Source organism: Lissotriton vulgaris, chromosome 7 (assembly GCF_964263255.1).
Source record: "Lissotriton vulgaris chromosome 7, aLisVul1.2, whole genome shotgun sequence".
NCBI lineage: Eukaryota > Metazoa > Chordata > Amphibia > Caudata > Salamandridae > Lissotriton > Lissotriton vulgaris.
This window is the reverse complement of record NC_141695.1, coordinates 1,563,569,665-1,563,597,042: the sequence shown is the minus strand read 5'-3', so window position 1 is coordinate 1,563,597,042 and position 27,378 is coordinate 1,563,569,665. Positions and strand designations below refer to the sequence as shown.

At 44.3% G+C, this 27,378-nt stretch overlaps 1 protein-coding gene across 1 annotated transcript in view; it reads right to left on the bottom strand.

The window, feature by feature from the left end:
• DPM1 (dolichyl-phosphate mannosyltransferase subunit 1, catalytic) overlaps window positions 1-27,378 on the bottom strand; it is a 135,168-nt gene that overhangs the window by 17,249 nt on the left and 90,541 nt on the right. Inside the window, exon 7 of the mRNA XM_086932457.1 lies at window positions 19,237-19,305. Coding sequence (XP_086788583.1) covers window positions 19,237-19,305 — 69 coding nt within the window. The remainder of the gene's footprint in view (window positions 1-19,236; window positions 19,306-27,378) is intronic.

Sequence of the window (27,378 nt, the reverse complement as noted above, 5' to 3'; positions counted from 1 at the left end):
ATTTGCACAATCTTGTCCGACCATATCAGCCAAATCGTTCCCTTAGGTCATCAAATCAAGAAAATTTTGTAATTCCTAGAATTCGCTTGACAAAAATGGGAGGTCGCTCTTTTGCCCATTTGGGGCCGAAGATGTGGAATGCTCTTCCATTGACGCTCAAAACGGAGACTAATCTTTTGGCTTTTCGCAAAAAGCTAAAAACCTTTCTGTTTTAGGTGATCAAATGTTTTCTGCTTTCCCTGCTTCACCAAATACCTATCCCTCTTCTTTAGGCTGTCCCTGGCGCCGGGAAACCCTTTATGGGTAGCTGAGCGCAATATAAATTCAATAAAATAAAAAATCAAATAAATAAATAAATTCCGGCAGTGAACATTTAAGTGTATGAGGTCCGGAATAGGATGAAAAGGGGAATCATTCTTTGGAACAAGAAAGTCCAGACAGTAGTAACTCAGCTCAATTTACTGCTCTGGCACTTCGCCAATGTCCATTTCTGCAGGAGGACTGCCATGTCCTACTGCAGCATTTGCAGTTGCTTTTACGTCTGAAGGGAATGTTGAGTTGCGATACAGGGAGGAGCTTGTTGGAAGGGTAGGAAATACCTCCTTTCTATAAGCCAAGGGACCCATTGTTTTAATGTGACACCTTTCAAAGTTTGCAGAAAGAGGAAAAATAGTCTTCCAACAGCAAGCACATGCTCTTTCAGGGATAAGTTAAAGGGGCTTTGCAGGTGGTGCGGAAATCCACGAAGAGGAGAGCTGTTGACACTGTTTGCCTCCTCCTTTGGCCCTGCCTCTATACTGCCTGCAAAGGCTTCTGTCGTTGCTTCAGAAGCAACTATGCGGTTCAACGCTGGAGAAGCACCAAAACTTTCAGAACTACTGGTAAGCCTTCCTAGTGACAGGAGGCTAAGAGAATCAGCTGTGACTCATCCTGCTTTAAAATGCTCCCCTAAGAGATGCATCCTTTCAAATAGCATATCCATCTTAGTGGCTTGTATGGCCCCTGAAAAGTCTGTCAATCTCACTCAGCCAGGTACACCTACAATAGCATAGAGATGAGCCATGGCCCTGGTCACCAAATCAGCTGTATTTAATCCTACTTCTATGACGTGTCTATATGCATCTTGACCATCATGGACCACTGCGTTTAAGTGCTCTCTGAGATGTTTAAGCACGTTGGGTACAACAATCATTGCCATATTCCATAAACCATGTGAATATCATTCCACAAGGCATTCAGCATTTAAGGAAGGAAGGGTCAAGCTTCCTGCTGAAAAGCTATTTCATAATTGCTCCTAGTTTCTTGAACTCTGTCAGGTGAGTCATTGGAAAGGACCCTGTCATTTGTTAAACATCCAAGGATGCCTGAAACAAACGGCTATCTGGTGATAGGTTGACTAGAGGAATAACAGTATTGATGTGCAACAGATCTGCTCACTGCAGGAGTGGATTTTGGTTTGTCCCACGCATCACCGATATGCTCCATCACAGTCATTGATGGCAAAGTGGTTCTGTAGATGAAGAAACAGACTGCAGATCGTACATCAAAATACTGGATTTTATTTCCACAAACTGCAAGTCTTCTACTCGGACTGGAATTATGCCATCTCTGTGGGGAGTGAGCCTGGTGGTGGGTCGATGACAATATTTCGGGAAGTGTCTAGACGGCTGGCATTCTGCAGTGGCAGATAGACAGTGGTCTTCGAACAATGAGGTGGTAGAAACTGGTCACAGTCATGTGGGTTTTGAGCTTGCCCCTCCAGCATCAGTAGAGGATCAAGACTGAAACCAAAAACGTTTGTGCATCCTCTGGTAGAGATGGCTTGTATCAAGTCTATTGGCAGCCATGTATTCCTCCTATTCTATTATTCTCTGAGCATCTGTTCTTGGCCAGTGAGCCTTAACTAGGCCCAACAGCACCTCCTGCAGAGCAAGAAGAGGGGATTTTGGCGGCAGTGGAGGTGGCACTGGGAGTGGCACAGGTATGGTGCCTGGAGAACTGGCGAAGGGCATTGTCTGTATGACTCCGACTAGTATCAGCCCAGTTTCTAATGGAACAACAGAAACATTTGGCATAGGTGAGAACCGAGCAGATGGAACCCAAACATGGCCCTATAAGGCCAACATGATTGGCTTCGAGTGAGGGGAAAAAAACTCTCGGAAAACTAGAGGACAGCTCCGGATCGGTTTTAAAGTGTCTGGGAAAAAAATAACATATGTTGGTGTATGCACTGAATGGCTCCAGTGATGTCACCATAACCACACTTCCACTTTCCTAGGGCAGCTGGTGCCCCTACCAGCACAGGAGAGGTACATAAGACGTTTTCAGATCTATCCTATTACCAAGGAAAGTCAACAGGGGACGAATCTGCAGGTAGAAGTGTCCTTCAGAAATAATGGTATAGATTCAGCAGCTTTTTTTTTAATTCCTAGTGCCATTCGGAATACCAAAATGACGCCTCTGTTCATTGTTCGCCTCCGAAGCGTTGGTGAAGGAGTAACTCTCTTGATATCATGGCAATCATAGTATTACCAAAGAGGATTTAAAAAAAGAACAGGGCCACTACTCAAGGGACTGGAGCAGAAAATCAGTGTTTAAGATTCAAATCTGAATAGAAGAGGGGGGCAATTAGTACAAACAATCCAGTCCACTAAATAATTGCAGACATATTCAAAAGCAAATCCCACAGATGCAGCAAAAACCAAATAGAGCCACTAAGCCTTTCAGTAGCATGTAGGTAATAGCTCAGCAGAACTTTTCTTGCTCTTCATGGTATTAGGTGTATATTTAGACGCATCCCAACACCTCAACACCAGAGTTTCAAACATAGGTCCTGTTTCATAAGTCTTAATCTGGTCTGAGATTGGGTGTTAAAAGATAAGTTCACACAATCTCAGCTTTCTGGATCGCTTATGTAGTGGAGTCTCAGTTCACACTTGGTACAGAGAAACTCAAGTCAAGAATTGAGTTAAGCCACTCCAGCACTTTGGGGCTTTGTAGACATGTTGGACAACTGCCCAGCCTTGGACAGAACTAGCACCTCTTTAATTACACTGGTGCAACAATCATAAGAATTCTAATTTGTATGCATTTGCTCCTTCGTTGAGTAATACACCATTAGGCCTGTGAAAGAAGGTACATATGTTTCTTTTCCGTACATACGTTTCTTTTCCTCTCATGCAACTATTTCCCACAACATTTGGCAGAGACAGACCTGCAAAGATGCATAAGCACCTGCATAAATCATTTTAAGGAGCTGCATATTAAAGTACCAGACACTTCAAGAACAAGTGAGGATGATCCTCCACAAATTCCTAACAGGACTGCTATTATTTGATTTTGAAACTTTGTGTTACGGGACCGTAGAAGTAAACATACATAAAGAACAAAATGAATGACCAAAAACTAAGGAAGCAGTACATTTAAGCAGCAGCAGTCAAGTAGCACTTTGGAAGATCATTTGTTGCGTCAAGAACATGACTGGGGAGAATCTACCTAGACAAAAGGGTATGGGCAGCATATGCACACATGGTTTGCAAAGGCTACTTTTAATGGTTTTACAAAGATACACTGTTGCCCTCGGTAGCAGGCGAAGGCGATCGAAATAGTGAGGATGATAGATGTTAGGACCTAGGAGGCATTATACTTTTTGTAATTAAAACGTCTGTGTTGTGCACTGGAGCAATAAACTAATTTTGAGACATCAAGTCTAGAAATACATGGCGGGCCCGTTTGTTATCTATGTTTAATTTAGAAATGGCTATATGTAGGACTAAAGGTTGGAAAAAAGGGCCTTGGGAATGAAGATTTGGGCACCGGTTAAGGATTGGACTCAAAGGGAAATTGTCTGATTACTCATTTTTTTCTGCTTTGTTTTTTTTTCATATATGTATGTTCATGATTTGGTATATTACTATGTTAATAGAACATTTGTTGATTTATCCTCTGCCCTACTTGCATAAAATGGGATAAAATGTAATAAAAAAATATATATAAAAAAAGTCTAGAAATACCAGCAGAGAGTACACTCTTGAAATGATCTACTCTTAGTATATGGTGTTATATTCTTTACTCATTAGTAAAGCGAATTCTGCTTTGGTTACTAAACAACACGTTTGTCAAAAGAGATCTTCAATTCCTTGGTTATTTAGAGAATATGTAATCTACAGAAGTAGCATTCTTCAGGACTACAGACATGTAACCTAATGGACTGTCTGACTGGAAATTCTCCTATAAAACATCATAGTGCCCTGTGCACAGATTGGAGCTTTTATAGTGCAGCACATGCACTGGGGATTCTCAAAAACCTTGACCAAGCAGAGGTCCCTTCCGCTTTTGAAAGGGGCCATCAGTATAGTATAAAGAGATCAAGGATATACCAGTACATTAATGATATTAAACAGGGATGATAATCCCATGGCCACTGAAGAGGTGATGATTGAGCTGTTATTTCACTGCTCTATTATTGATGAGGGACTGTTTTTAAGCTCTTCTTGACTATTCTCGAGATACTAGTTTCATGGACTTACTTTTATTTCCACGTTGTACTTTTTATGGTGGGAGGGAGTGTCTGAGATTACACTGTGGGATAAGAATAATTGGCCGACCCGGTTTGCAGTGGTTATTTTGAGAGGTGCTGCACAGTCTCGTTGGATAAAGCAAGTGAAGGGTGGGGTGAAATACACACCCTTCACTTGCTTTCAGAGACATTTAGCTGTTTTGTACAGTGATCCTGTATTTTGATGAGGGACTGCTGTTACAAACGTTTTAACCTCCTCTTGACTATTTATGTTTTAGTATTTTAATTGCCTTGCTTTTTGTGCACTTTCTAGGGTGGGAGGGAGTGTCCGAGATTGCACAGTGGGATAACAACAGTTAGCCAACTCTGGTTGCGGCCTGTGTTTTGGGAGGTGCTGCTCTCTCTAGTTGTTGGATGGAGCATGTGCTGGGCAAGACACTATAATAAGTGTCTGCTTGAGCCATTGTCAAGCCACATAGTCATGCTGCTTTGTCACCCAGAGCTTCACACCGCATTATTAAATGTGTACTCTTTTGCAAAACATTTTGAAGTCATGCTGTTAATTGATGGCCATACACTTTACCTAGGTTTTATGTTGCCTTACCTCCTTATAGGATTCTGCCAGCCAACTAAGAGGAAAATATGGGTGGTGATCTGGCCAGTATTTTCAGGGATCAACTGAATGCAAGACTGATCATGCTGAATACGTTTTCGCAGGTTGAGACCCTGGCTTTCTCTTTTCCTCCACATCTTCTCTTTATTTCCTGGGGATGTACATGTACCTTTCACCTCTCTATGAACGAGATTTTGACACTGTCTTTGCTAATCAGATTTTACCTCTAATTAAGGCATCATCTAGGTTTGTTGCCTTAAGCAATTTTAATATTGTTATTGATGCACCTTCACAAGTTTCCCTTAACATGGTCACTTCAAACACAACAAATGGCTTGAGGCAGCTGCTTTCAAATCCTACATACTCTGCAGGACATATCTTAGATTTAAATGCATTTTTTAATTTTTTATTGATTTTGTACCTCTGTCCTCTCAACTTCCAGTTAATTGGTCTGACCACAAAGTACTTATTTTTCTATGTTTTTGCATGATGAGAGGCAAGGGTGCGGAACAAGCACCCTCCGATCCCAAATGTATTCATGAACCGTAACGGAAATTCTCTAGTGTAAATGCAATTAGTTTAAGTGCTATCTTTGGTAGGGCAAACATAACTTTCTAAGGTAAGGCCCAAGATATAAATTCAAACTTTAATGAATGGTTTACAGTTTTCTTTGATGAAATCACCATGCTTACAAACTCTGTATCCAACCGAAAAGGGCCTAAGGCACCTGGGTACAACATGGAGTCAAGAGAGGCCTAAAGAGCCTACAGCTCCTTCAAAGACCCTGGTGGAGAAATTCTCGTGTTGAAGACAAAATGAAATACAAGGAACCTCTCAAGAATTTCAAGATACAAGTTAAGCAAGTTTGTACAGATTAACGGAGCTGGACTTGATTTGTATGCCTAGAATCAGTAGAGCCCGTTGGGGCGGAAAGTCCTTCTCCTACCAGGCAGCAAAGTTATGGAACACCATGCCGCTTGCACTACGATCTGATACAAATCGAACCAGCTTTAGGAAAGTGTTAAAAACCTGGCTTTTCCCAATGGTCTAACAGGCAGTTCCATTCATCCTCCTTCTATAGCGCCAAGACGCCTCGGCATAAATGCACTTAATAAATAATTCAGTCAGTCAGTCAGTCAGGGTTCCAGTATTTAAATGGATTCAATCACTCCTAACTGGGCACTGTCAGTCGGTTTTTATGGCTTCTTATCATTCCTCATCTATTGCAAGGTCATATTCTACAGGGATTTTTCTCAGCCCATTGCCATTAGGTTTGTATGTTACAAACATAGCCGCATTGATCAGAAATTGTCAGTTGTCTTGTTTGTGACATACAGAGGATACCCAGATCATCCTTAGATTTGATGTTCCGGGTCTGTGTCTGCCACTGAATTCTACATAGGACTAAAAGCAATCGAAAAGTGAATACCTGGCAACTGCCTAAGGCTGACTTAGGATAACAACAATGTTTTGATCCCAGGTGGCTTTAACGTCCCTCATTCCTCGTGGTAGTGCCTTGACTCTCTTGACCAAACTCCAGTACCTGTTAGGTCAGCGAAGAATACATGGGTGAGGTTTGAATCTTTTCTTTCTTTTCAGTATCAGACTGATAAAATCCCATAGTCCCTGATTCGGTCAACTGAAAATTTTGAGAAAGATACTCTCTCCCTTTTCTTACTCTTTCTTTGAAATGTACCATCAACGCAACTATAGTTGGAGCCTGGTTGGACTACTGTAATGCCCTTTATCTTGACCTTCAAGTGTACACAGTCCAGTGCCTCCTCATTATTCAAAGTAGGGCCAGAGATCAACTTTTAAATTGTTCCTCGATAAATCTGAGCTATACATCATCTAAAGAGCCTACAATGGCTACTCATGAGGAAAGAGATTGTATTGAAGAGCACGTTTTTTTGTTTTAAGGTGTAAAACAAACGTTGGGTGCTCCATTATATGCTAGGAATTTCAGTGATGCTATTCTCCTAGTTTGCTGTGCTCCGCTCCTGTTCACCATCTTAAATTTCCTACAATATCGAAGTTGTGGCATGGTGGTTCACCCAAAACCATTCTGTATAGATTTATGAAAACACTAATTGTAGTAAAGCGGCACTAAACTAAAAAAGGTCACAACCTAGTTTACAAAACTCACAGTATCAAAGACTAACGGAAACCACTGCAGATTGAATAGCTGAAGTACAAACTGAAGGTCTAAGAGAACCTAACATGTGTCCCTGCCGATATTGCAAATGGTTGCAAATATTTTGTTATTTCAAATATGCATGGTTTCATGAAATCTTGGGATTATTAACAGTCGGCAAATATCACATCATAAATGGCAAAGGACATCTCAATAGTTGTATTTGGCACGTTACCTTTGATGTGTTCAGTTAGTAGAAAAAAGAAGGAATAAGAATCCGATGTATCGACTAGTGTAGTAATTGCAGAATATCCTTAATAAGTGAAATTAATCTCTTACACCAAGTTGCCCAAAAACAGTACTGAATATGTGGCAATAACTGTTCACCTCTAATTAATGGCCATCTTAAAAAGAGCACTGCCGGCATGCTTTATTGTGGCCGCAGTTATAGGAAGAAAGAACTACATTCAATCTAGTGAAAAAACTACTAACTAACTGTAGGTGGTTCCTTCCCTTTAAGTGACCAATACATTCTCGCTATTAAGATTTTTAATCTTGAGCACTAATGCTAGAATATTCACTAGTCAGGACAACACCTGATTTATTTATTTATTTTATTTATTTTGAAAGTTTTATATAGCGCGGACAAGATCCTTGCGGATATCAGAGCGCTTTACATGGGAGTACATGAAGGATCATAGTTCAGAGATAACATCGTCAAACAAATAAATCAAAAGAAGCAATCAGTACAATCAGATAGGTCATGCATAGGGTGCAATATGATCTAATGATCTGTGCATTAAAAACAAATAGAGGTATAATACTGCAATAGAAGGCATACATTCACTAGTTGATAATAATCTAACATAGGCCAATTATGGTGCTATATGCGCTGACGATCGGTGCATTATAAACAAATAGAAGTATAGTACTGCAAAAAAAAGGCATTCACACGCTAATTAATAGTAGTCTTACTAATTAATAGTAGTATTTCTTAGGATGCTATATGGGCTAACTATCGGTGCATTAAGAGTGATTGGAGGTATGTTACTGCAAAGTGGCAAACATTCGCCAGTTAAAATTAGCCTAATGAGTGTTTCCCAAGGGTGAGTTCAAGTGGTGAAAAAGACTAGTCCAGAATGGCCGACAGAGGTAGAGAGAGAGGGAGAGACCAGTCTAAGATGGCAGCCAAAATGCAAGGATTCCAGAGTTTGGTTTCTCTTTCTACTCTGGGGATGTCGAATTAGCCCATCTTCCATGTTGATTGAGGGGGGGAGCAGAGTTCAGCTTCTATGCTGCTAGATGGTGGCTTATCTCTGTGTTGCTGCTCCCTGACCGCGTTGGTATGTAGCTTCATGGTGGGCAGGGGGGCGATTTATGGTTCCAGCTTTATGGCCCCAGCCAGGTTAGCAATGAAGAGTGAAAAGCCCGCGCAAATACCAGTCACATAGAAGTCCGGGCAAAGCGCAAAACAAAGCCTGCATGAATGTTTGACATGAAGTGAACACAGGTAGTTGCCCTTCGCGTTGCCCCAAAGGCTGTCTAAATAGTCCTGTGCGCTGCACTCCAGGCAGGGAGCGGAAAGACCTGCAATGGAACCTTGGTGGACAGCTCAGCGTACAGCCGCCTCAGAAATCACCATTGACGCTGCTGCTCCCATCAGGCTTCTCCCAAGTTGCGCAGAGGGTGCCCCCAGCACATCGGTAAACAGAGCATACCGGCCGTGTGAGGGGGGGGGGGAAGCCTCCCGCCCAAAACGCCGCCACAAACATCCAAACCCTGTCGCACCAGAGCCGCTCCAGATGCCCCCATACGGTACTCACCGATCCACTGGACGGCGGGGGAGGGGGGGGGGGGGGTCTTCCGTCGAATCCTTGCTAAAAACACACCAAGGGGCACCCCGGAGCCGCTCCAGACATCGACCGCTCCGTCTTGAAGCCTTCCTTAGAGGGGGGGGCGCTTGTTCACGCCGACCCCCTTCCTCAGCGTCACCGATCCTGTGCTGCCGAGGGTGCTCACCAAATCAACCGTGAGTGCCTTTGAGCTTCTAGGGATGGGTCAGCAACCGAACTCAGTGCCCTCCTCCGCCTTGTAGCGGGGGACCACGTCCAACTCTCCGACGTCGTCAAGCTGTCGGGACTAGGCTCCTGAAGCTTCAGCCGAGCTCCAGTGCCCTCCTCCGCCTTGTAGCGGGGGACCACTTCCAACTCAGCGAAGTCATTAAGCTGTCTGGACTAGGCTCCCGTAGTTTCAGCCGCCCCTATTGATGCTCATCTCTTATGCCGCCTTGCGTTGAGGGTGTCAGAATCGACGGTCCGCTCGGGGCATTTCCGGGGTCATTAATCCAATCCAGTTACTTGATCCAGTTACTCTTACGTTCCGTTCTTCTTTCTCCTTCCATTCCGTCGTGTTGGTGAGTGCTGACAGGGAATAATGCCCGAATGGGATTCCCAGCACCGGGAGCTCCTCACAGGAGCTCCCTACCCGGCGGCCATCTTGCTTCAGAAGTCTTTTTCTACCTTGTGTTCATGAATTATCATGCTTGAGAACTATAATATGGGTGTTTTCCCATTGGTTTCTAGAAGCCCTAAATTTGGGAGGAAAGGGAAATTATGGCTGGTGCAGCAGTCAAAGGATCGGGAGCACGGATTAACATAGTCAGCAAATGCCATACCTTTTGACTTGATTTTAAGCAAGACCAACATTGATAAGTATGCCGTTGGTAACATCATTGATAGAAATGCCTTGATGTGTTACAGAGGCAATGAGGTCAACATTGTCGAGTGTCGTGTGATTGAAAATGGTGCTAACAAATACTGATTGATAAATGGGATTGGAGATCAAACTAGGGCCTGGATCTAACTGATATATTTTGCCATGATACCAAATGATGCTATTGCTAATCCCAAGAAGCACTGGCAAACCCAATTGGTTCTGCTTTGCCAATGCTTTTGAATGCAGCTAGTGGCTTTGCCAATGCTTGTAGTATTACAGAGCCAGCACTGGCAAAGACAATAGTGTCGGACTGCCATTTCTGATTATTTTGCATATTTTCAAGAAGGCTGTCACATTACGCAACAGTCATCTTGAATGCTATAACAAACAATATACAAAATAAATCTGTTATACTGCTGAAAGATAGCTGTCACTGTGTGCCTAGAAGCAGCCATAAAATGGCATTATTTTACACCTCAGTAATTCTGCCAGGGGATTCTATTTTAAATTGGCAATAAAATGAGAGAAAAACTTATTTACATTATTTTAGTTTGTAAAGTGTATCCTTTTACTTAATAATGCAATGGCAAGACACTTTTGTTGGAATAGTATAACAATTTTATTTTATATACTTATTGTTATTGTTCCAAGATGGCTCCCATGCTCGCCAAGGCACAATATAGCACCCATTTTGGAAACCTACAAAATAATAGTATAATAGCAAGATCCAAAACAACCGCTCGCTACTACGGACTTTGTCTGCTTTGTCAGTTGCCTGTAGAATTACATCAAATCGATTAGCAGAGGGATGCGATGAGCACAGATCCCTAGAGTCCACATAGGAGTTGGAGGGAGAAGGATGGGGATGAGGGGAGAGGTGAGAAGAGAAGAGGTTGGGTGTGGGTTGAGAGCACACAAAATGATCTGTGCATGTGCTCAGTACTGGTAGGAAAATGGAGAAAGAGAGATACAAACTTAGTGTGTGTATGTGGTGTAGAGAAATACTGAGGATGACTGGTGAGGTGGGGGTGGCGAGAGAGAAGGGGAGCGGAAGAAAAGGAATAGGGAGCGGGAAAGGGAAGGAATCGAGAAAGGGGCGGAGACGGAAGGAACAAGACATGAACTCTCATCAAAGCTAAAGGTGGAAGGTCAGAGACACAAGCACAAAAAAAGTTCTGATGTCAGTAATGAAAGGATAAACTCAACTAATCGTCAAGAAGGGTGAAATGTAAATGCTCCAGGGGTGTGCAAACACTAGAATAAGTAGGCAATCTATTGTATGAGAAGCAGGGATTTTAAATAGACAAAATAATCATCCACTTATGAGCACGGGTCAAATCCAAAGGCCACTAATTATAAGTTAAAGTATTGGTTGCAATGATGTCTGGTGTAATAGCAGTCTTTAGCAACACCAACAATCCCCATTCTTACTTGTAAAATTCCTTCTTAGCATGCAGCGCAATTAACAGCAGCAGTGGGTGAGTTCTTTTTATTGAGTCAATCAAAGCTGGAAAAATATCATGACCTCTAGTGTCCGTTCCTAGATCAAATCCAAGTTGCCATTGAGAGACCAATTATGCAATAACTCTGGATAGCCTGTTAGCTAAAATACAGGCATGGACCTCATTTAAGCAGGGAAGCGGAATAGACCGATATGATTCTGAAATAAGGGTAGACTCATCTTTCTTCTAGAGCACAATAATTCTTGCCATTTCAGAAGTTGAGGCTTTAGCAACCCATCGTCTTATTCTCTCTATGACGTGGAACGATGATGCCAAAATATTTTTCTTCAAAATATTAAATATTTCAACAAGGAGTGCATCGATGCCTGAGAATTTAGCTTTAGGGACAAAGTCCTCTAAATTCTTTGAAGGTCCCCATGGCTGGCAGATCTTTCATTGGCGAGCTGCAATAGGGTGCAGAGATATTGATCTTAAAATGATAACTATTTCCAACCTGAAGCTGGTTAGGCACGGTTCTGCTGTATATAATGGTATATAATACTGAATGAATATTGCCAGGCCTGGTGACATTCTGATCAAATATAACATTCTGAGCCATCACATCAAAGTGCCGTTCACTAGCCTCTTTAGGTTTAACTGCCACCACCGACCTCATCGTGTCCCTGAACTAAAAAAACGTTATACCTAGATGTCTGAACCCTGTGCCAAGTAGGCCAGGAATAAAACTGATAACTCTCAGAACAAACTATAGAGGCCATTCCTACATAGAACGTCTCCTGGGCCAGCCGTTACTAGGCACGTTTTTCTTTAGTGCTTGTCTTTATAAAGCTGAGGCTCATCCAGGATTGCAGCTTTCATCTGAGCTGATCATCGAATGAGGAATAAGAGCGGATCCCAATTATATCCAGGACTTTTACTCATCCTCCCAACTACATAGCAACACAAAGGAGGAAAAGTAAGGGCCTAATTTATGTATTGGTGGCCGGGGTTAACTCTGTTAGGACAACGGAGTACATTACTCCTGTGCCCTAATGTAGCGCTCGCCCGCCAAATTTAGAAATGGCAGACAAGCCGGGGGTCCAGCTGATCTTGTCAATGCTTTTTTGTATTTTTTTAAGTTTGCCAAATGTCTTTGTCAATATGATGGAGCCATGTGTCAAACGTATTTTTTGTTGTTGTTATTTTCCCCAAAAAAATCCAGAAGAGGGATTTCTTTATTGTAAATAAAATAAAACATGCCCCATTCACCGTGGGAGCAATCTCCCATGGTGAGAGGGTGTTTTTAGTTTTTTACTGTCCTTACCACCAGGGTTTGCCGGATAGTGATGGACAGTTAAAACGGCTATATATCTGCCCGTCTAAATTAGGTGGGCAGGCATACAGCCAATTCTCAGACCGCTCTTACTCCATCGGGCTGTCAGATAAATTAAGCCATGGAGGAGACAGAATTGTCTCTGTCCTGGCCAAACTATGGACTGTCCGCATCTAAATTTAACAGCTGGATCATTATATTGGTGGGAAGCATAATTATACTTGAATAGTCCTAACAAAAGTCTCCATACTTTTAAAGAGGTCAAGTAAAAGGGAGACATCAATAAATGTTAGACTATTCTCATTCATTTTAAATCTAAGGCATTGAAGAGAAGGATCCATTATAGTACACATCAAGTAGATCTAACTATTGGGCTTGATAGACTAGTTGGTCACCTATCTTTATTTGTTGGTTGACGTGCACTGGACATGTTCTACATATTAATGTTTGGGCTGGTGTCCAGTGTTAGATGTAGAACTCTATGGTGAAGCATGCCACTCTATGTGGGTCAGGGCTTTAAGCATCAATGAGTAGGTCCCACCTGAGCAATCTTAACATCTCTTATTGACAAGCCATGTACTGTATCTTTTGGACTTCAGGCATGATTTATATTTGACCAATTGCTTGACTTTGTGCCCGCTGGCTAGTTCATACGTAATTGTACATAGTCTGGCGGTCAAAACAAATCTAAATCACCTACCCATAATTTTCATAGACATAAGTCACAAAAAAAACAAAGGGAGTAACTGAAAAGCAATATAACAGTGGGGTTATAATACTTAAATACTTAAGATGTAGGTGGAACCACACCCCGCTGTTTAATCAATAAAAGAGATCAAACCCATAAAAAATAATAATGTCAATCGACAACAGGTGAGGCACCATGCCCGAGAACGAGACATTTTTTACTACAATCATTCTACATTACAGAAGCCTCCCCTGCCACTGTTAGACTTGGATACCTTTTGTAAATCGAGAAACAGAACTTTGAACTGAGTCATTGTTGAGAAAGAAATCTGTAAGACCCTCATAGATAATCTTAAAGGGTACTGCACAATTTTTCAGTGGATCAACAAGCTATAGTTGTTGTCCAATTGACTCGATTGTGTGCAGGCAAAATCTGATGGGAAAAAAGTGTGCATTTTTTTACCACACTTCTTGGTCAAGCAAACCTTTCACAAACTCAGAAATATTCAAAATTGCAAGTAGTGTTGCCATAAAGAGATTGACTTTAATGGAAGACACTGTGCCTTCTGTACTCTTTATTCAAGTCTAGGCCAATGTTACTGGAGGAAGATTATTGCAGTGCATCTGTCCAGCATAGGTGTTAAGTTCTTGAATCACAGACGTAACCCGACATAGAAAAGCAGCATTCTGCAAAGAAACATTATCCTTCTGGTCTGTTCTGCGGTTCCTCCATCTACTCATTGATGGTTATCAAATTATAATATTGGTGAGTGTCTGTGCTTTGTTTTCGGCTTTTTAGCAGAAAAGTGCTCTAGGGTCCGCATGGTGGTTAACCAGTACGCTAAAGATTGCTTTCAAGGTGAATGGCTCATTTGTGTCATACCTAAATATATTACCAAGACCATTATTTCTGCATCGTTGTCCCATGTTGGTTGGTTATCTACTTCAAGAACAGGTCTGAAGACATGGCAGCTCTCTCAGCAGCCTTTGATCAAAGTCCACAGATTCACTTTCCTTGATATTGTATGTCTGTAGCACTAGCCATAGGGTTGGCGTCAATGCTTTGTTAAGTTTCAAACATAGGTGACATTGTATAGAACTGGTCTTGTGAATGCAGGTTCTTACTGTGTCCGTTGGCATGAGAGAGAACTCTACCTATGTCGGTTTTTTATTTTGTAGGAGTTCAGAATGCTTTTTTCTCAGTGACATCTGACCCACTAGGATCAAATGGGGAAGTTTTGAGAGATGTCCTGCTATTGCTAGCACTGCAGTACACTATAGCTTTAGAGATAAACAGAACTTTAAAGAATTTGACCTCAAGCTTCTGTTCCGGGATATTTAATACTCTTATGACAGAGTCCGGTAACCTCTTTTGTAAGTTGTTTTTCTGTAGGAGCGCAGTAACGCGCCGGATGTTCAAGGCCTTTGGTGGTAGTCCTATTCCTTTCAGCTATAATGGAGTTGTAGACATAGATATTGCAACACTGGATGTAGTTAGGATTATCTGATGTGTTAAAGGCAGCTAGGTGACTTTGAGGATAGTGCCCTTCGTGCTATCTGGGTAAAAGTTGGTATCCTCAGATTGATTAATGGGAGCAGAGCAAGTGCATCAAACAGAATACAGTGTGAGAGATAGGCAGGTTTCATTTAATTTAGAAATGCTCCAACCATCCTATTAAAATCTAGATTAAAAAAAAAAATTGTGAATTAAATAAAACATTTCAGATTTTGTGTTTGATGAGTGCTTGTGTATTGTTCAGAGGTTCAAATCATTCAGATTGTTTAGGCCGGAGTTCCCCGGCTTCCAGTAATGACTCAGTGGGTGTCCAGATTCCAAAAATGATTCAGGGGTGGTCCCCGAATTCCTGTAACATTTAAATGGGGGTCCACAGAAAAAAAAGGTTAAAAACAACTCCTCTAGAGCACTGTACTGTTAGTTGTTTACTGTATTGTACTGTGTTGATTCTGAGATGAAAGATAAGAGAGGGCTTAATGTCTTCGGGTCAGAAACGGAATCATACCTTGTAGGAGTAGCACAGCCAGGGAAGATATTGCCACTTGTTCTAGTGTCTGCTGCGGGGCCAACTGGAAAGTCAGTACTAGAGCACTGTAGGCACAAGGAAAGAAGGCACTCTGCTCCAAATAGTGTGACATTAGTTAAACATTTATGGTTCAAATCGTCAAGCCTTCACTGTACAGAGACAGGATCAGGCCAATCCACTACTTTTACTACTTTTTTTGATTGTTGCTGTAGGCCGTGGTATGCTTTTTCCAACCTCTACATGGAACCTGGGCTTCTCTTGTGAACAGTCCTTGGTGGCGCCTTTCTAACACTAAGTACAAAACCAAGCTAGGACCTATATTGCCCCCTTTGTGATTTCCCCTAACCAACAGCTGTTTTTCAACAGCTAGGCCACAGCACCACAATGGCTCAGTTTCGTACGTTTAGCTATTGCTGCTGAATTCACAGTCAAACTGGTCACCTATACACAAGTAAATCTGAAACAACAGTTTGATCTGCAAGTCGTTACTTCGTTAGTTGCTAAAGAAAGCCTCCCCAACAACGAAGTTGTATGATGGGTCACTCTAGGTTCATGCAGCAGTGAGTTTCTATGAAGCCGCTTTCTCCAGAGTTCAGCTGCTGATCACTTCTCTCCTGGCTTTACCTCCACAACACACAGAGCATAATAGTCCACTCCAGTGCCTCGCACTGGTTTGTAAATCTGTGCTGTCACTATAGAAAATTCTTGCTTTCACCACCTCCCACCTTCGCTGTGCTTATTTTAAGCTCAATTTTTATTGATGAATGAGAACCAAGGATTTTAATGAAGCACTTGAGCAAGCAAATGTTTATTTGATACAGGTTTCGACGGCATGGATTAAATATGTTATATATTTTAAAATATTACAAGAAAAGTAGTCATGATTTAGGAAAGGAGAAAAGTAAGAGCTTAAATGTTGACCACTTTACCTACTCTACTTAATGCATCATGATCATTCGAAGGGTGCTGTAACAGGAAAGGTATTGATAGTTTGCAATGCACAGTTCAGTACATTTGTTGGTTCTTCAATTTTTTTTTTTTAAAGAGTTCACAGTGAAATAAATATGTTCACAGCTTCGCTTTTAGTGAATGATACATGAAAGCAAAACTTCGCTTTTAGAGGCTGATGCATGGAAAAACATCACTGAAAGCAAGTGTAGTTTGCTAACTTGTACGTGCAATTGTTAAGAATGTAGTTGACAGTTTTAAGTGGCAAAAGAAGGCCACAATTTAAACACTTTAGAAAGTTAGAGCCGTCATTTAAATTATTGATAAACTATGGAGTTCTAAAGTAAGTACCTTAGTACAGCTATGGGCATGGAGCATTAGTGAACACCAGTGTTGGTAGCAAAGCATCATCTAATCTACTCTTTCCTTAGGGGAAAGGACTGGTGACATATTAATTCACTACTTTTGATGCTCTGTCATAGCTGTATCTTTGCTATCTGCTCTGTGTGGTCTTAGTGATTTAAGGCTTGCTTTCTTCGACAAAAGACATGCCATACACAAATAACCAACAGAAAGTATTAAGCAGAGTGCCTAAAATACACAAAAACACAAGAAAACCGAGCAGGCTGAACAGATCACACCAGCACATTTCCTAGATCACTGTGATATGATTTTTATATGGCTAAAGATAAGAAAGTAACATTTGATGTGTAGGAAGAATTCACGAATTACAAGAGAAGTGTAATAGTAGTGATATTCGGGAGGATGATACTTTCCCAAAAGTGGTAAAAAACTTGCAATTAAAAATAATAAAATGGAAAGTTTGGGAGTTGGTTGAGAATTGTTACCTTGATTAAAACACAACAAGCAGCAACAAAGAGATACAAGGAATGTGAGCAACAGATATTCAATGGCTCCAATACGCCTTAGAGTGATAGCACAAGTCATGGGACACGGATTTCAACACATTATGATTTATGATCATATGGCTTCAGAGGCCTGTAAGTGCTCTAAAAACCAGCTGTAGACATTGTGGTTTAGGAAGAAAAACAATATTATATGATTATAGATTGATCTTAAAAGCCTTGAATGTTAGCTAACTGAATTAGGTTGATAGCTTATCTACATTTTACATCACGCAGGAATCTCATAAAATGTATTGCAGTACTGTATTATTTTAGGAAATTCGCAGAAAAAAATAGAAAAGCATACTTTAGAGTAATTACTCAAATCCAGGTTATAAGAGTTGAAAGAATAACAGTAAAAACGAGCTCCTGTGAGTTAAAAAAATTATTATTGCTGACATTTATATTGGAAGCACAGCTTGGGGTGACAAATGTCCTTGATTTCCGTGGTATGGGCATGCCATCTGTTAATTGGTAATTTACCAATAGTGCATTTCACTATACCAATAATATCTATTTTGACGTACATGGAGTGCGATGCAACTCTTTTAAAAAATTTGCAGGTAGGAGCCTGCCACGTTTATAACTATTTTGATATTTCTCTGGCAATGGTTAGCGAATTAGCCTAGATGAATGCATAATAAATGCATGTTTCCTTATAAATGGGTATGTATTTTAAAGACAGACTTGGAAAATTAAAAATTCATCAATGACTACATAAACTGCTTGAATTTATACAAAAAAATTAAAAAAATTGCTATAGGTTTTGACCTGTATAAAGCAATAAAGTTGAACTCTGACCAAACCTCCCATACACAATTCACAAATGTGTAGAAAATAGTACAAACACCACATACAAATTTGATATAGCTCAGATTTACATTTACCCAGCACCAACAATCTTAAATTATTTCCATCCATCGGACACAGGGTAGGTCTTCTGCTTTATAACCAGTGTGAGCACAGTGTAATACCTTAAGCCCTCACATATGCAACATCATTTCATTCACCCACAGCTCAATAAATAAAACATTGCTGTCACACCGAAAAAGAGACAAGAAAAAAAACATTATCATAAATGAATCAGACTGATCTGCCATGGAAATCTTGGTATCATTTGGAAAGTCACCCCCGCATATGAAAGCACTACATGTTCACACCACATGCAGACATGGGGGCACAGATGCAAGCACTAACAAGCAAAGGACGAAAAACATTAAAAGACAAAGTAATAGGAGGACATGAGAAGAAAAAGGGTGTGTTTGAGTGTATATAAAATAATTTGATGCACATTTCAGTCCAGCATTGGAATAAGATTTATTAAATGTTTTACATTGTGCATAAGTGTCCAACTGCTTCACAAAAACCACAGTGAACACCAGTAGCTCTTACCATGTTTTATAGAATAGAACCACGACTGAATGACCTCACTTTTCTTTTTACTTTAATCATGAAAACCACCTCATAATTTATGAGCTGCAAGAGCAACAACACTAATCTCTGACGAAACTAAGTAAAGGAAAGTTCTTTGCAACCGTAAGGTCTATGAGCCAGTTTAGGCTCCTTCAATTTAACCCTTTTTGTGTCAGGCTGCTAACCAAGTCTTGTCTCTTCCACCATTATACGCCATTTCCTTTTTAAGCTAATAAGATCCTAATAGTTTGATTTAGGACTAAATAAAAACTGAGAAAAAGACTCAATTACTTTATTGTCACAGTGGACACATTATATAAACAGGACATTCAAAATAAAATGTAGAACTAGAGAAAAACACGTCACATTTTGATGGTGGATATTGATAACTGCAGCACAAGTGGCAAGACTTCAATATTTACAAAGATCAAATGGAACAATGGTAACAACACAGCAATCTAATTTGAGAGTTGTGCATATCATACCTGAAACTGCCTGTTAAGTCAGATGCTCCAGGCCTCAATAAGACTTGAGTTATATAGTTGGCTACCCGGCTGCAGGAACAAAACAAAAAAAAAACAATGAGAAAAGCAGATTAAAATGTACAGATTCCTGTAATAACTTGGCAAAAATAATATATAGGACTGCTGAGGTACTTTATTGTCCTCTTTTCAGCAAGTTATCCAACCCTCCCACTATGCAGACTAACTTCACCACAAGTTCCGCCATGTAGCATGTAAGTTCCTCCTTGTTTTCAAGTACCATCATAGAAGTCGCTTCCAGATGCTACAGGGCAATGAGAAAAGACTATGCCATTTTTTGTTAACACCACCCATTCTCCCCGCTAGTACCTATGGAGGGGCCTTCACAGCAGAGACATTGAATGAAATAGCATTGATCTTCTGTCAAAGAGCACTAAGGTGGTTACTGGCTGTGTAGAATTGTATTAGCTCAGTCTTTGTATGCCACCTCCCTATCGCCCACTCCAGGGTCCTCAATCACAAATTCCTTACGCCCGTTGCGGGACAGCCCACTGTGCAGCTTACAAACTGCTTTAGAGGGCCTCCATCGTGTCATACCCATTTTTGATGAGTGTAAAGGACGTTACTGGAAAGGGGCGACCGCTCGGTCCCCCCGAACGTATGGTGGAGTACCCCGATCCCCCCGGGAAGCCATTTTGGGCGGGAGGCGAGTCTCGGCTGGTATGCCCGAAGCGGCGTAGCCGGGGCGCGCCTTTTCCCGCCCAAGAGGGGTTGTCCTAGACACCTACACCGTTGGCCACGCCCTGTAGGCGGATTGGAGGAGGGTCCACGCCCGCCCGAAGGAGGATAAGAGGAGCGACGATCCAAGGAAGCATCCTCTTGTTCCTGTGCTCGGAAGCTGCACCTCCCCGTTGCACGTGAGCTCGAGACAGAACAAGGAGCCAATTTTGAGAATTTGTAATTCTTGTGTTTTCTCATCTAGCGCTTCGAACCTTGGTTCCAGGATCTTTCGGTCGACTATCGTAAGAAAATGCCGGGCAAAAGGGTCGGAAAGAAGGTTAGCACCGACCAAATGCTTCGTATGCTGGTGAAGGACATGGCGAATATGAAGAAGCAGATGGCGGCCATGAACGGTACGGGCCGGCCTAAGAAAGTCATCGGACCAGCATTGCCGGGGAAAGTCCCGGCCGGGAGAGGTAAAAGGGCCAGGAACAGGGCGGCAGGGGGTGAGGCTCCGGTTCCCGAGTCACCTCCGGCGAGCCCGGTCAGGCCAGTAGAGGCCCCAGTTCCGATTCCGGATGCAGGACAGCCGATCCCTGTCGTAGTTACACCTGTGAACGAGGGGGATATGCCACCCGAGTTGGCCGCCCAGTTGGCGGCGTGGTTGGGCAAGAATAATGAGGGTGCTATAGCTCCAGGGGATACGCCCGAAGAGGCCAAATTAATAATGAAGCAGTTGCGGCAGTCGCGAGATGCTGCGAAGGCACCTTGTCCTTTTGTTCCCCCTCAGGTTCCCGCGGAACAACCGTCTTCAGGCGTTGGAACAGCGGCAGCAGCGAGTTCAGCTACTGATTCGGGTAAGAAGCCGTTGCCAATGGCTGGGGAGGGGTCGGTACCCTCGAGAAGGGAAAAGGTGGTACAACATATACCGTTGGCCACAAAGGAAATGATATGGGCGGATAAATACGTGAACATATTTTCGCTGTTGACTGATCATTATGAAATAGAACACTTTAAAAATCAGAAGGAATTGTTGCATCCAAGTGTATGGCGAGCAAAAATGGCGGGTTTCAGAGTTGATGAGACAATCGCTAATTGGGCCAGGGTTTTTGGGATGTTTACTGCAATCATGGGGGGACGTAGGCCTGAGGTATTGACTGAGTTGGCTTGTTACCAGACACGAATAATGGAGTTTTATGAATCGTACGATGGTGATCAATGGTTGGGTTATGATAACAAATTTCGTAAGGCCAAGGAGCACGACTCATCCCTGACGTGGGATTGTTTCGACTATATTTCCTGGCAGAAACAGGTCAGGTCGAACTCGACAAAGCCGTCTTCGTTTGGCGGGAATGGGACAGAGCCTTCCCGCCATTCCCTGGCGGTGCCCTTTCGAGCGGGCGCCGGTAGTGACCAGCACGCAAGGAGTAATGGGAACTCTGGCAAGAAAGGGGTCTGTTGGAGCTTCAACAGGGGCAAGTGCACTAGACCGCAGGGGACGTGCAAGTTCAGGCATGAGTGTGCAGGGTGCGGACAGTCTTCACACCCCGAGAGTTCATGCAGAGCTAAGAATGGCAATACAGGGGGCAGAGGCGGCGCCAAACAGGTCTAATGACGGCCGAGGGGCGCTGCTACCTACTCCCATCGACATCATGGCAATGATCCCCTGGCTGAACGAATACCCTGATCATGTCTCCGCTGGGGTGTTGAGGGACGGTTTCTCATGTGGTTTCCGCATCCCGGCGGGGGATTTTCCGGGGGAAGCACTGTGTGAAAACCAACTGTCGGTTCGGCAGAATGCGGTGGTAGTACAGGCAAAGATTGCAAAGGAGGTGGCCCGAGGTCGGGTTGCGGGTCCATATGCGAACCCGCCTGTTCATAATTTTGTTTGTTCACCGTTGGGAGTAGTCCCTAAGAAGGACCCAGGTGAGTTTCGGTTAATACATAATTTTTCCGCTCCTAAGGGTCTTTCCGTGAATGATGCGATTGACCCGGGAGTTTGTTCGGTGCGGTACGCTTCCTTTGATGAGGCTGTCGCCATGTTGAATCACCTGGGGCCCGGAGCGCTGATGGCAAAATCGGATATCGAGTCAGCGTTCCGGTTGCTCCCGGTGCACCCACAGGATCAGCGTCTGTTAGGTTTTGTGTTCCAGGGACGCTATTACATGGATAAATGTATGCCAATGGGTTGCTCCATCTCTTGTGCGTATTTTGAAAAATTCAGTAGTTTTTTACAATGGCCGTTCACCAGAGCCACAGGCTTTACGCTGGTTATGCATTACCTTGATGATTTTCTGTTTCTGGGGGCAGCTGGGGACACGGAATGTGCGCAGGCTTTGAGTAAATTTTGTGATCTCATGGGAATATTTGGCGTGCCACTGGCACCGGGCAAAACAGTGGGGCCGTCTACTTCACTCGAGTTTCTAGGTATTGAGCTCGATTCTGAAGAGGGGTGCTTCCGTTTGCCTAAAGAGAAGGTATGGAAATTTAAGGCCTCACTCGAGGCATGTATTGACGAGACGAAAGTAACATTGCATCAGTTGCAGCAGGCTGTGGGTCAGCTTAATTTTGCCCTTAGAGTGATGCCAATGGCTCGCCCCTTTTCACGCTCTATTGCTCAAGCCATGGTTGGCCTGAAGGAAGGGCATCACCGCACAAGACTCTCGGCAGAGGTTCGCCAGGACATGCGCATATGGTTGGCATTCCTGGCGGATTTTAACGGTCGTGTCCTGTGGAACAAACCAGCGGTTTCCTCCGAGGAGCTGGGTTTGTGGACCGACTCGGCAGGGAGTGTGGGTTTTGGCACCATCTTTGGTAATCATTGGTCGGCACAGACATGGCCGGCATGGTGGCACGAGAGTGGGCTCACAGGTAACATTGAGTTTCTTGAACTGTTCCCTATTCTAGTGGCCTTGAAGACATGGCCGGAGGGATTTCGTGATCGCACTGTGGTGTTCTGGTCGGATAATATGACCGTGGTAGAATGTATCAATAATCAGGCAGCACGCTGCAAATTGATCTTGAGATTGATGAAAGAAATTGTCCTGCTATGTATGAAATTAAACGTCCACTTTAGAGCAAAACATGTGCCTGGGGTACTGAACCAGGCGGCTGATGCACTCTCTTGTTCCCACATGCAGGCCTTCCGGGGCCATCTGCCCTCTGCGGACTTGGTGGCGGCACCATTTCCCGAAGTTCTCTGGTCTCTCGGTGCCCCGGATTACAAAACCTCGTGGGAGAGAGTCTAGCCCCCAGGACAAGGAAGGCATATGAAGGGGCGTTCCGTTCCTATTGGGCATTTTTGGGTCCAGCTAGGGGGGAGCATTGGGGGCAGGAAGAGTATGTCCTGAAATTTCTTGTATCATTGCATCAGGCAGGCCGATCAGTGGCAACAGCCAATAGACACCGAGCCGCCATTGCGTCCATGGCGCAGGCTCATGGCATTCAGGACCCCACAGCGTCCTTCCTAGTAAAGAAGGCGCTGCGCGGGTGGCAACGCCTTGAGGGTCGTAGAGAGGACGAGAGGCGCCCGATAGGGCTAGCAAGGTTGTCCCAGTTAATGTCCGTACTCCCTGCGACTTGTTCATCTCAGTCAGAGACAGTGCTATTCCGGGCCGCCTTTGCATTAGCGTTCCATGGGGCTATGCGGCTAAGCGAACTGGTAGCAAAGAACAAGCAGGATACGGGGGGGGGGGGGGTCTGTGTCGAGAACACATCCAGATTAAAGGTGACACGATGGTAGTCATTATAGCCAAGTCCAAAACCGATCAGGGAGCGATCGGAGACAGTGTGGTTGTTCAGCGCATGCTAGGGTCCCACATGTGCCCAGTGAAATGCGTAGAGGAGTACTTAGCGCAAAGGGCGGCATCATGGGGGGGAGCTTGCTGAGACATACCGACGCCACCCCACTGACCAGGTTTCAGTTCCAGCGGGTGTTAACAATGGCAATCGCGGCAGCGGGCTTGAACCCGGGCGATTTTGGGACCCACTCATTCCGGATAGGTGCTGCTACAGAGGCTACACGATACAGAAAAGGGGGTGGTGATGAACAGAGTGTCTGAATTAAGCAGACCACTCTTACCCAGTCCAAAGATCAGGGCTTGATCCATCACCGTTATTTATCTCACTGCCCCATCCCAGCTCAGAACCTGGCTATATGCAAATTAGTCTGTCCCTGGCCCAGTGCATCATGGGAACAGGGCAGACCAAACTACCAAGCCAATTCTTCACCAGAAAGGAGACAAGCTACCGGGGACCGGTTTCTGGCATTTCAGCCTCTTCGGCCCGGCTTGCTTGAATCCTGATGGAGCAGTGAGAAAGGGACTCATGTCTGAGTATACCCTGCCACACCTATAGTGGCCAAAAACGATACAGAAAAGGGGGTGGTGATGAACAGAGTGTCTGAATTAAGCAGACCACTCTTACCCAGTCCAAAGATCAGGGCTTGATCCATCACCGTTATTTATCTCACTGCCCCATCCCAGCTCAGAACCTGGCTATATGCAAATTAGTCTGTCCCTGGCCCAGTGCATCATGGGAACAGGGCAGACCAAACTACCAAGCCAATTCTTCACCAGAAAGGAGACAAGCTACCGGGGACCGGTTTCTGGCATTTCAGCCTCTTCGGCCCGGCTTGCTTGAATCCTGATGGAGCAGTGAGAAAGGGACTCATGTCTGAGTATACCCTGCCACACCTATAGTGGCCAAAAACGATACAGAAAAGGGGGTGGTGATGAACAGAGTGTCTGAATTAAGCAGACCACTCTTACCCAGTCCAAAGATCAGGGCTTGATCCATCACCGTTATTTATCTCACTGCCCCATCCCAGCTCAGAACCTGGCTATATGCAAATTAGTCTGTCCCTGGCCCAGTGCATCATGGGAACAGGGCAGACCAAACTACCAAGCCAATTCTTCACCAGAAAGGAGACAAGCTACCGGGGACCGGTTTCTGGCATTTCAGCCTCTTCGGCCCGGCTTGCTTGAATCCTGATGGAGCAGTGAGAAAGGGACTCATGTCTGAGTATACCCTGCCACACCTATAGTGGCCAAAAACGATACAGAAAAGGGGGTGGTGATGAACAGAGTGTCTGAATTAAGCAGACCACTCTTACCCAGTCCAAAGATCAGGGCTTGATCCATCACCGTTATTTATCTCACTGCCCCATCCCAGCTCAGAACCTGGCTATATGCAAATTAGTCTGTCCCTGGCCCAGTGCATCATGGGAACAGGGCAGACCAAACTACCAAGCCAATTCTTCACCAGAAAGGAGACAAGCTACCGGGGACCGGTTTCTGGCATTTCAGCCTCTTCGGCCCGGCTTGCTTGAATCCTGATGGAGCAGTGAGAAAGGGACTCATGTCTGAGTATACCCTGCCACACCTATAGTGGCCAAAAACGATACAGAAAAGGGGGTGGTGATGAACAGAGTGTCTGAATTAAGCAGACCACTCTTACCCAGTCCAAAGATCAGGGCTTGATCCATCACCGTTATTTATCTCACTGCCCCATCCCAGCTCAGAACCTGGCTATATGCAAATTAGTCTGTCCCTGGCCCAGTGCATCATGGGAACAGGGCAGACCAAACTACCAAGCCAATTCTTCACCAGAAAGGAGACAAGCTACCGGGGACCGGTTTCTGGCATTTCAGCCTCTTCGGCCCGGCTTGCTTGAATCCTGATGGAGCAGTGAGAAAGGGACTCATGTCTGAGTATACCCTGCCACACCTATAGTGGCCAAAAACGATACAGAAAAGGGGGTGGTGATGAACAGAGTGTCTGAATTAAGCAGACCACTCTTACCCAGTCCAAAGATCAGGGCTTGATCCATCACCGTTATTTATCTCACTGCCCCATCCCAGCTCAGAACCTGGCTATATGCAAATTAGTCTGTCCCTGGCCCAGTGCATCATGGGAACAGGGCAGACCAAACTACCAAGCCAATTCTTCACCAGAAAGGAGACAAGCTACCGGGGACCGGTTTCTGGCATTTCAGCCTCTTCGGCCCGGCTTGCTTGAATCCTGATGGAGCAGTGAGAAAGGGACTCATGTCTGAGTATACCCTGCCACACCTATAGTGGCCAAAAACGATACAGAAAAGGGGGTGGTGATGAACAGAGTGTCTGAATTAAGCAGACCACTCTTACCCAGTTCAAAGATCAGGGCTTGATCCATCCAGGTTCTGAAACTGGGATGGTGCAGTGAGCTAAAAAACGGTGTTGGATCTAGCCCTGATCTCTTGACTGGGTGAGAGCTTTCTGCTTAATTCAGAGACTCTGTCCCTCACCACCCCTTGATGTAAATAGCTACAGAGGCTACAGCCAGGGGGTTGAGTGTGGATAAAGTGAAACAGTTGGGGCGTTGGTCCTCGAATTGTTATAAGAGGTATGTGCGGTTGCACATGTTGTGAAGCTAATGTCATGCACTCACGCTTCTTGTTTTCTGTTTGGTTTTCAGTTTCGCAAGCAGGCTTTGCGGGGCGGACTGTGCAGCTGACCCGACACCTGGGGACCAGCGGTCAAAGATCACCGGCTGAGGGAAGAGTGGTGTGGGTCGTCGGCCACTCATACGTGAGGCGTGCCGCAGACGTATTCAAAGCAGGTGACATGATTCACATGGCTGGGGAATACGGGTACAGGGTGACCTTCTACGGAAGGGGCGGGCTCTGTATTGACCAGTTTCAAAATTTTATGGAGGGTTTGTTAGGGCGGACAAGGTCACCGCCATCTGTAATCATAGTGCATCTTGGGGGCAATGATTTGGTGACCACTGGTCGGTGAGTACTTCTCGAATTAATCTTATCCACAGTAAGTTGGTTGGCGAGAAGCGTTCCGGGGTGCACAATTGCATGGTCACACATGATTCCGCGGAAGGTGTGGCGGGGGGCTATTTCTGTGCCAGCTTTAAATCAGTCGGTGAAGAAAGTAAATAACAAACTTGGTAGGTTGTTTCGTACAGGTACATTGCATTGTATTCCTCATGGGTGTATCCGGGGGGACCATATGTATCTGGAGGATGGGGTCCATTTGTCCCGGGAGGGGAATGCTTTACTCATAGGAGACTTTGTAGCTTGGTTAAAGAGTGTGCAGCCATGACCTTTAAGTAGGAGTTTTGTGGGGGAGTCCGGATAGCCGGTCAACTATCCGGCCTGTGGCGGTAAGGTCATGATCGGTGAGCAGTAATTGGAAGATCCCTAGAGGTGGGGGCGTCACCCATTATGGATGGGAGCGCCCGGGGGGGAGGCGGCCATTGGCCCCTCAAACGGGGAGGCGGTCCCCTCTAAGGATGGGGCCGCCGAAAGGGAAGGCGGTCATAGGCCCCTCCCTGGGGAGGAGGGGCTACGGGCCCCTCCTGGGAATTTCCCGGGGCCAGGACATCTGCGACGGCAGATGTGGTAAGCAGTGTGGGGTGGGAGGGGGGTCTACGC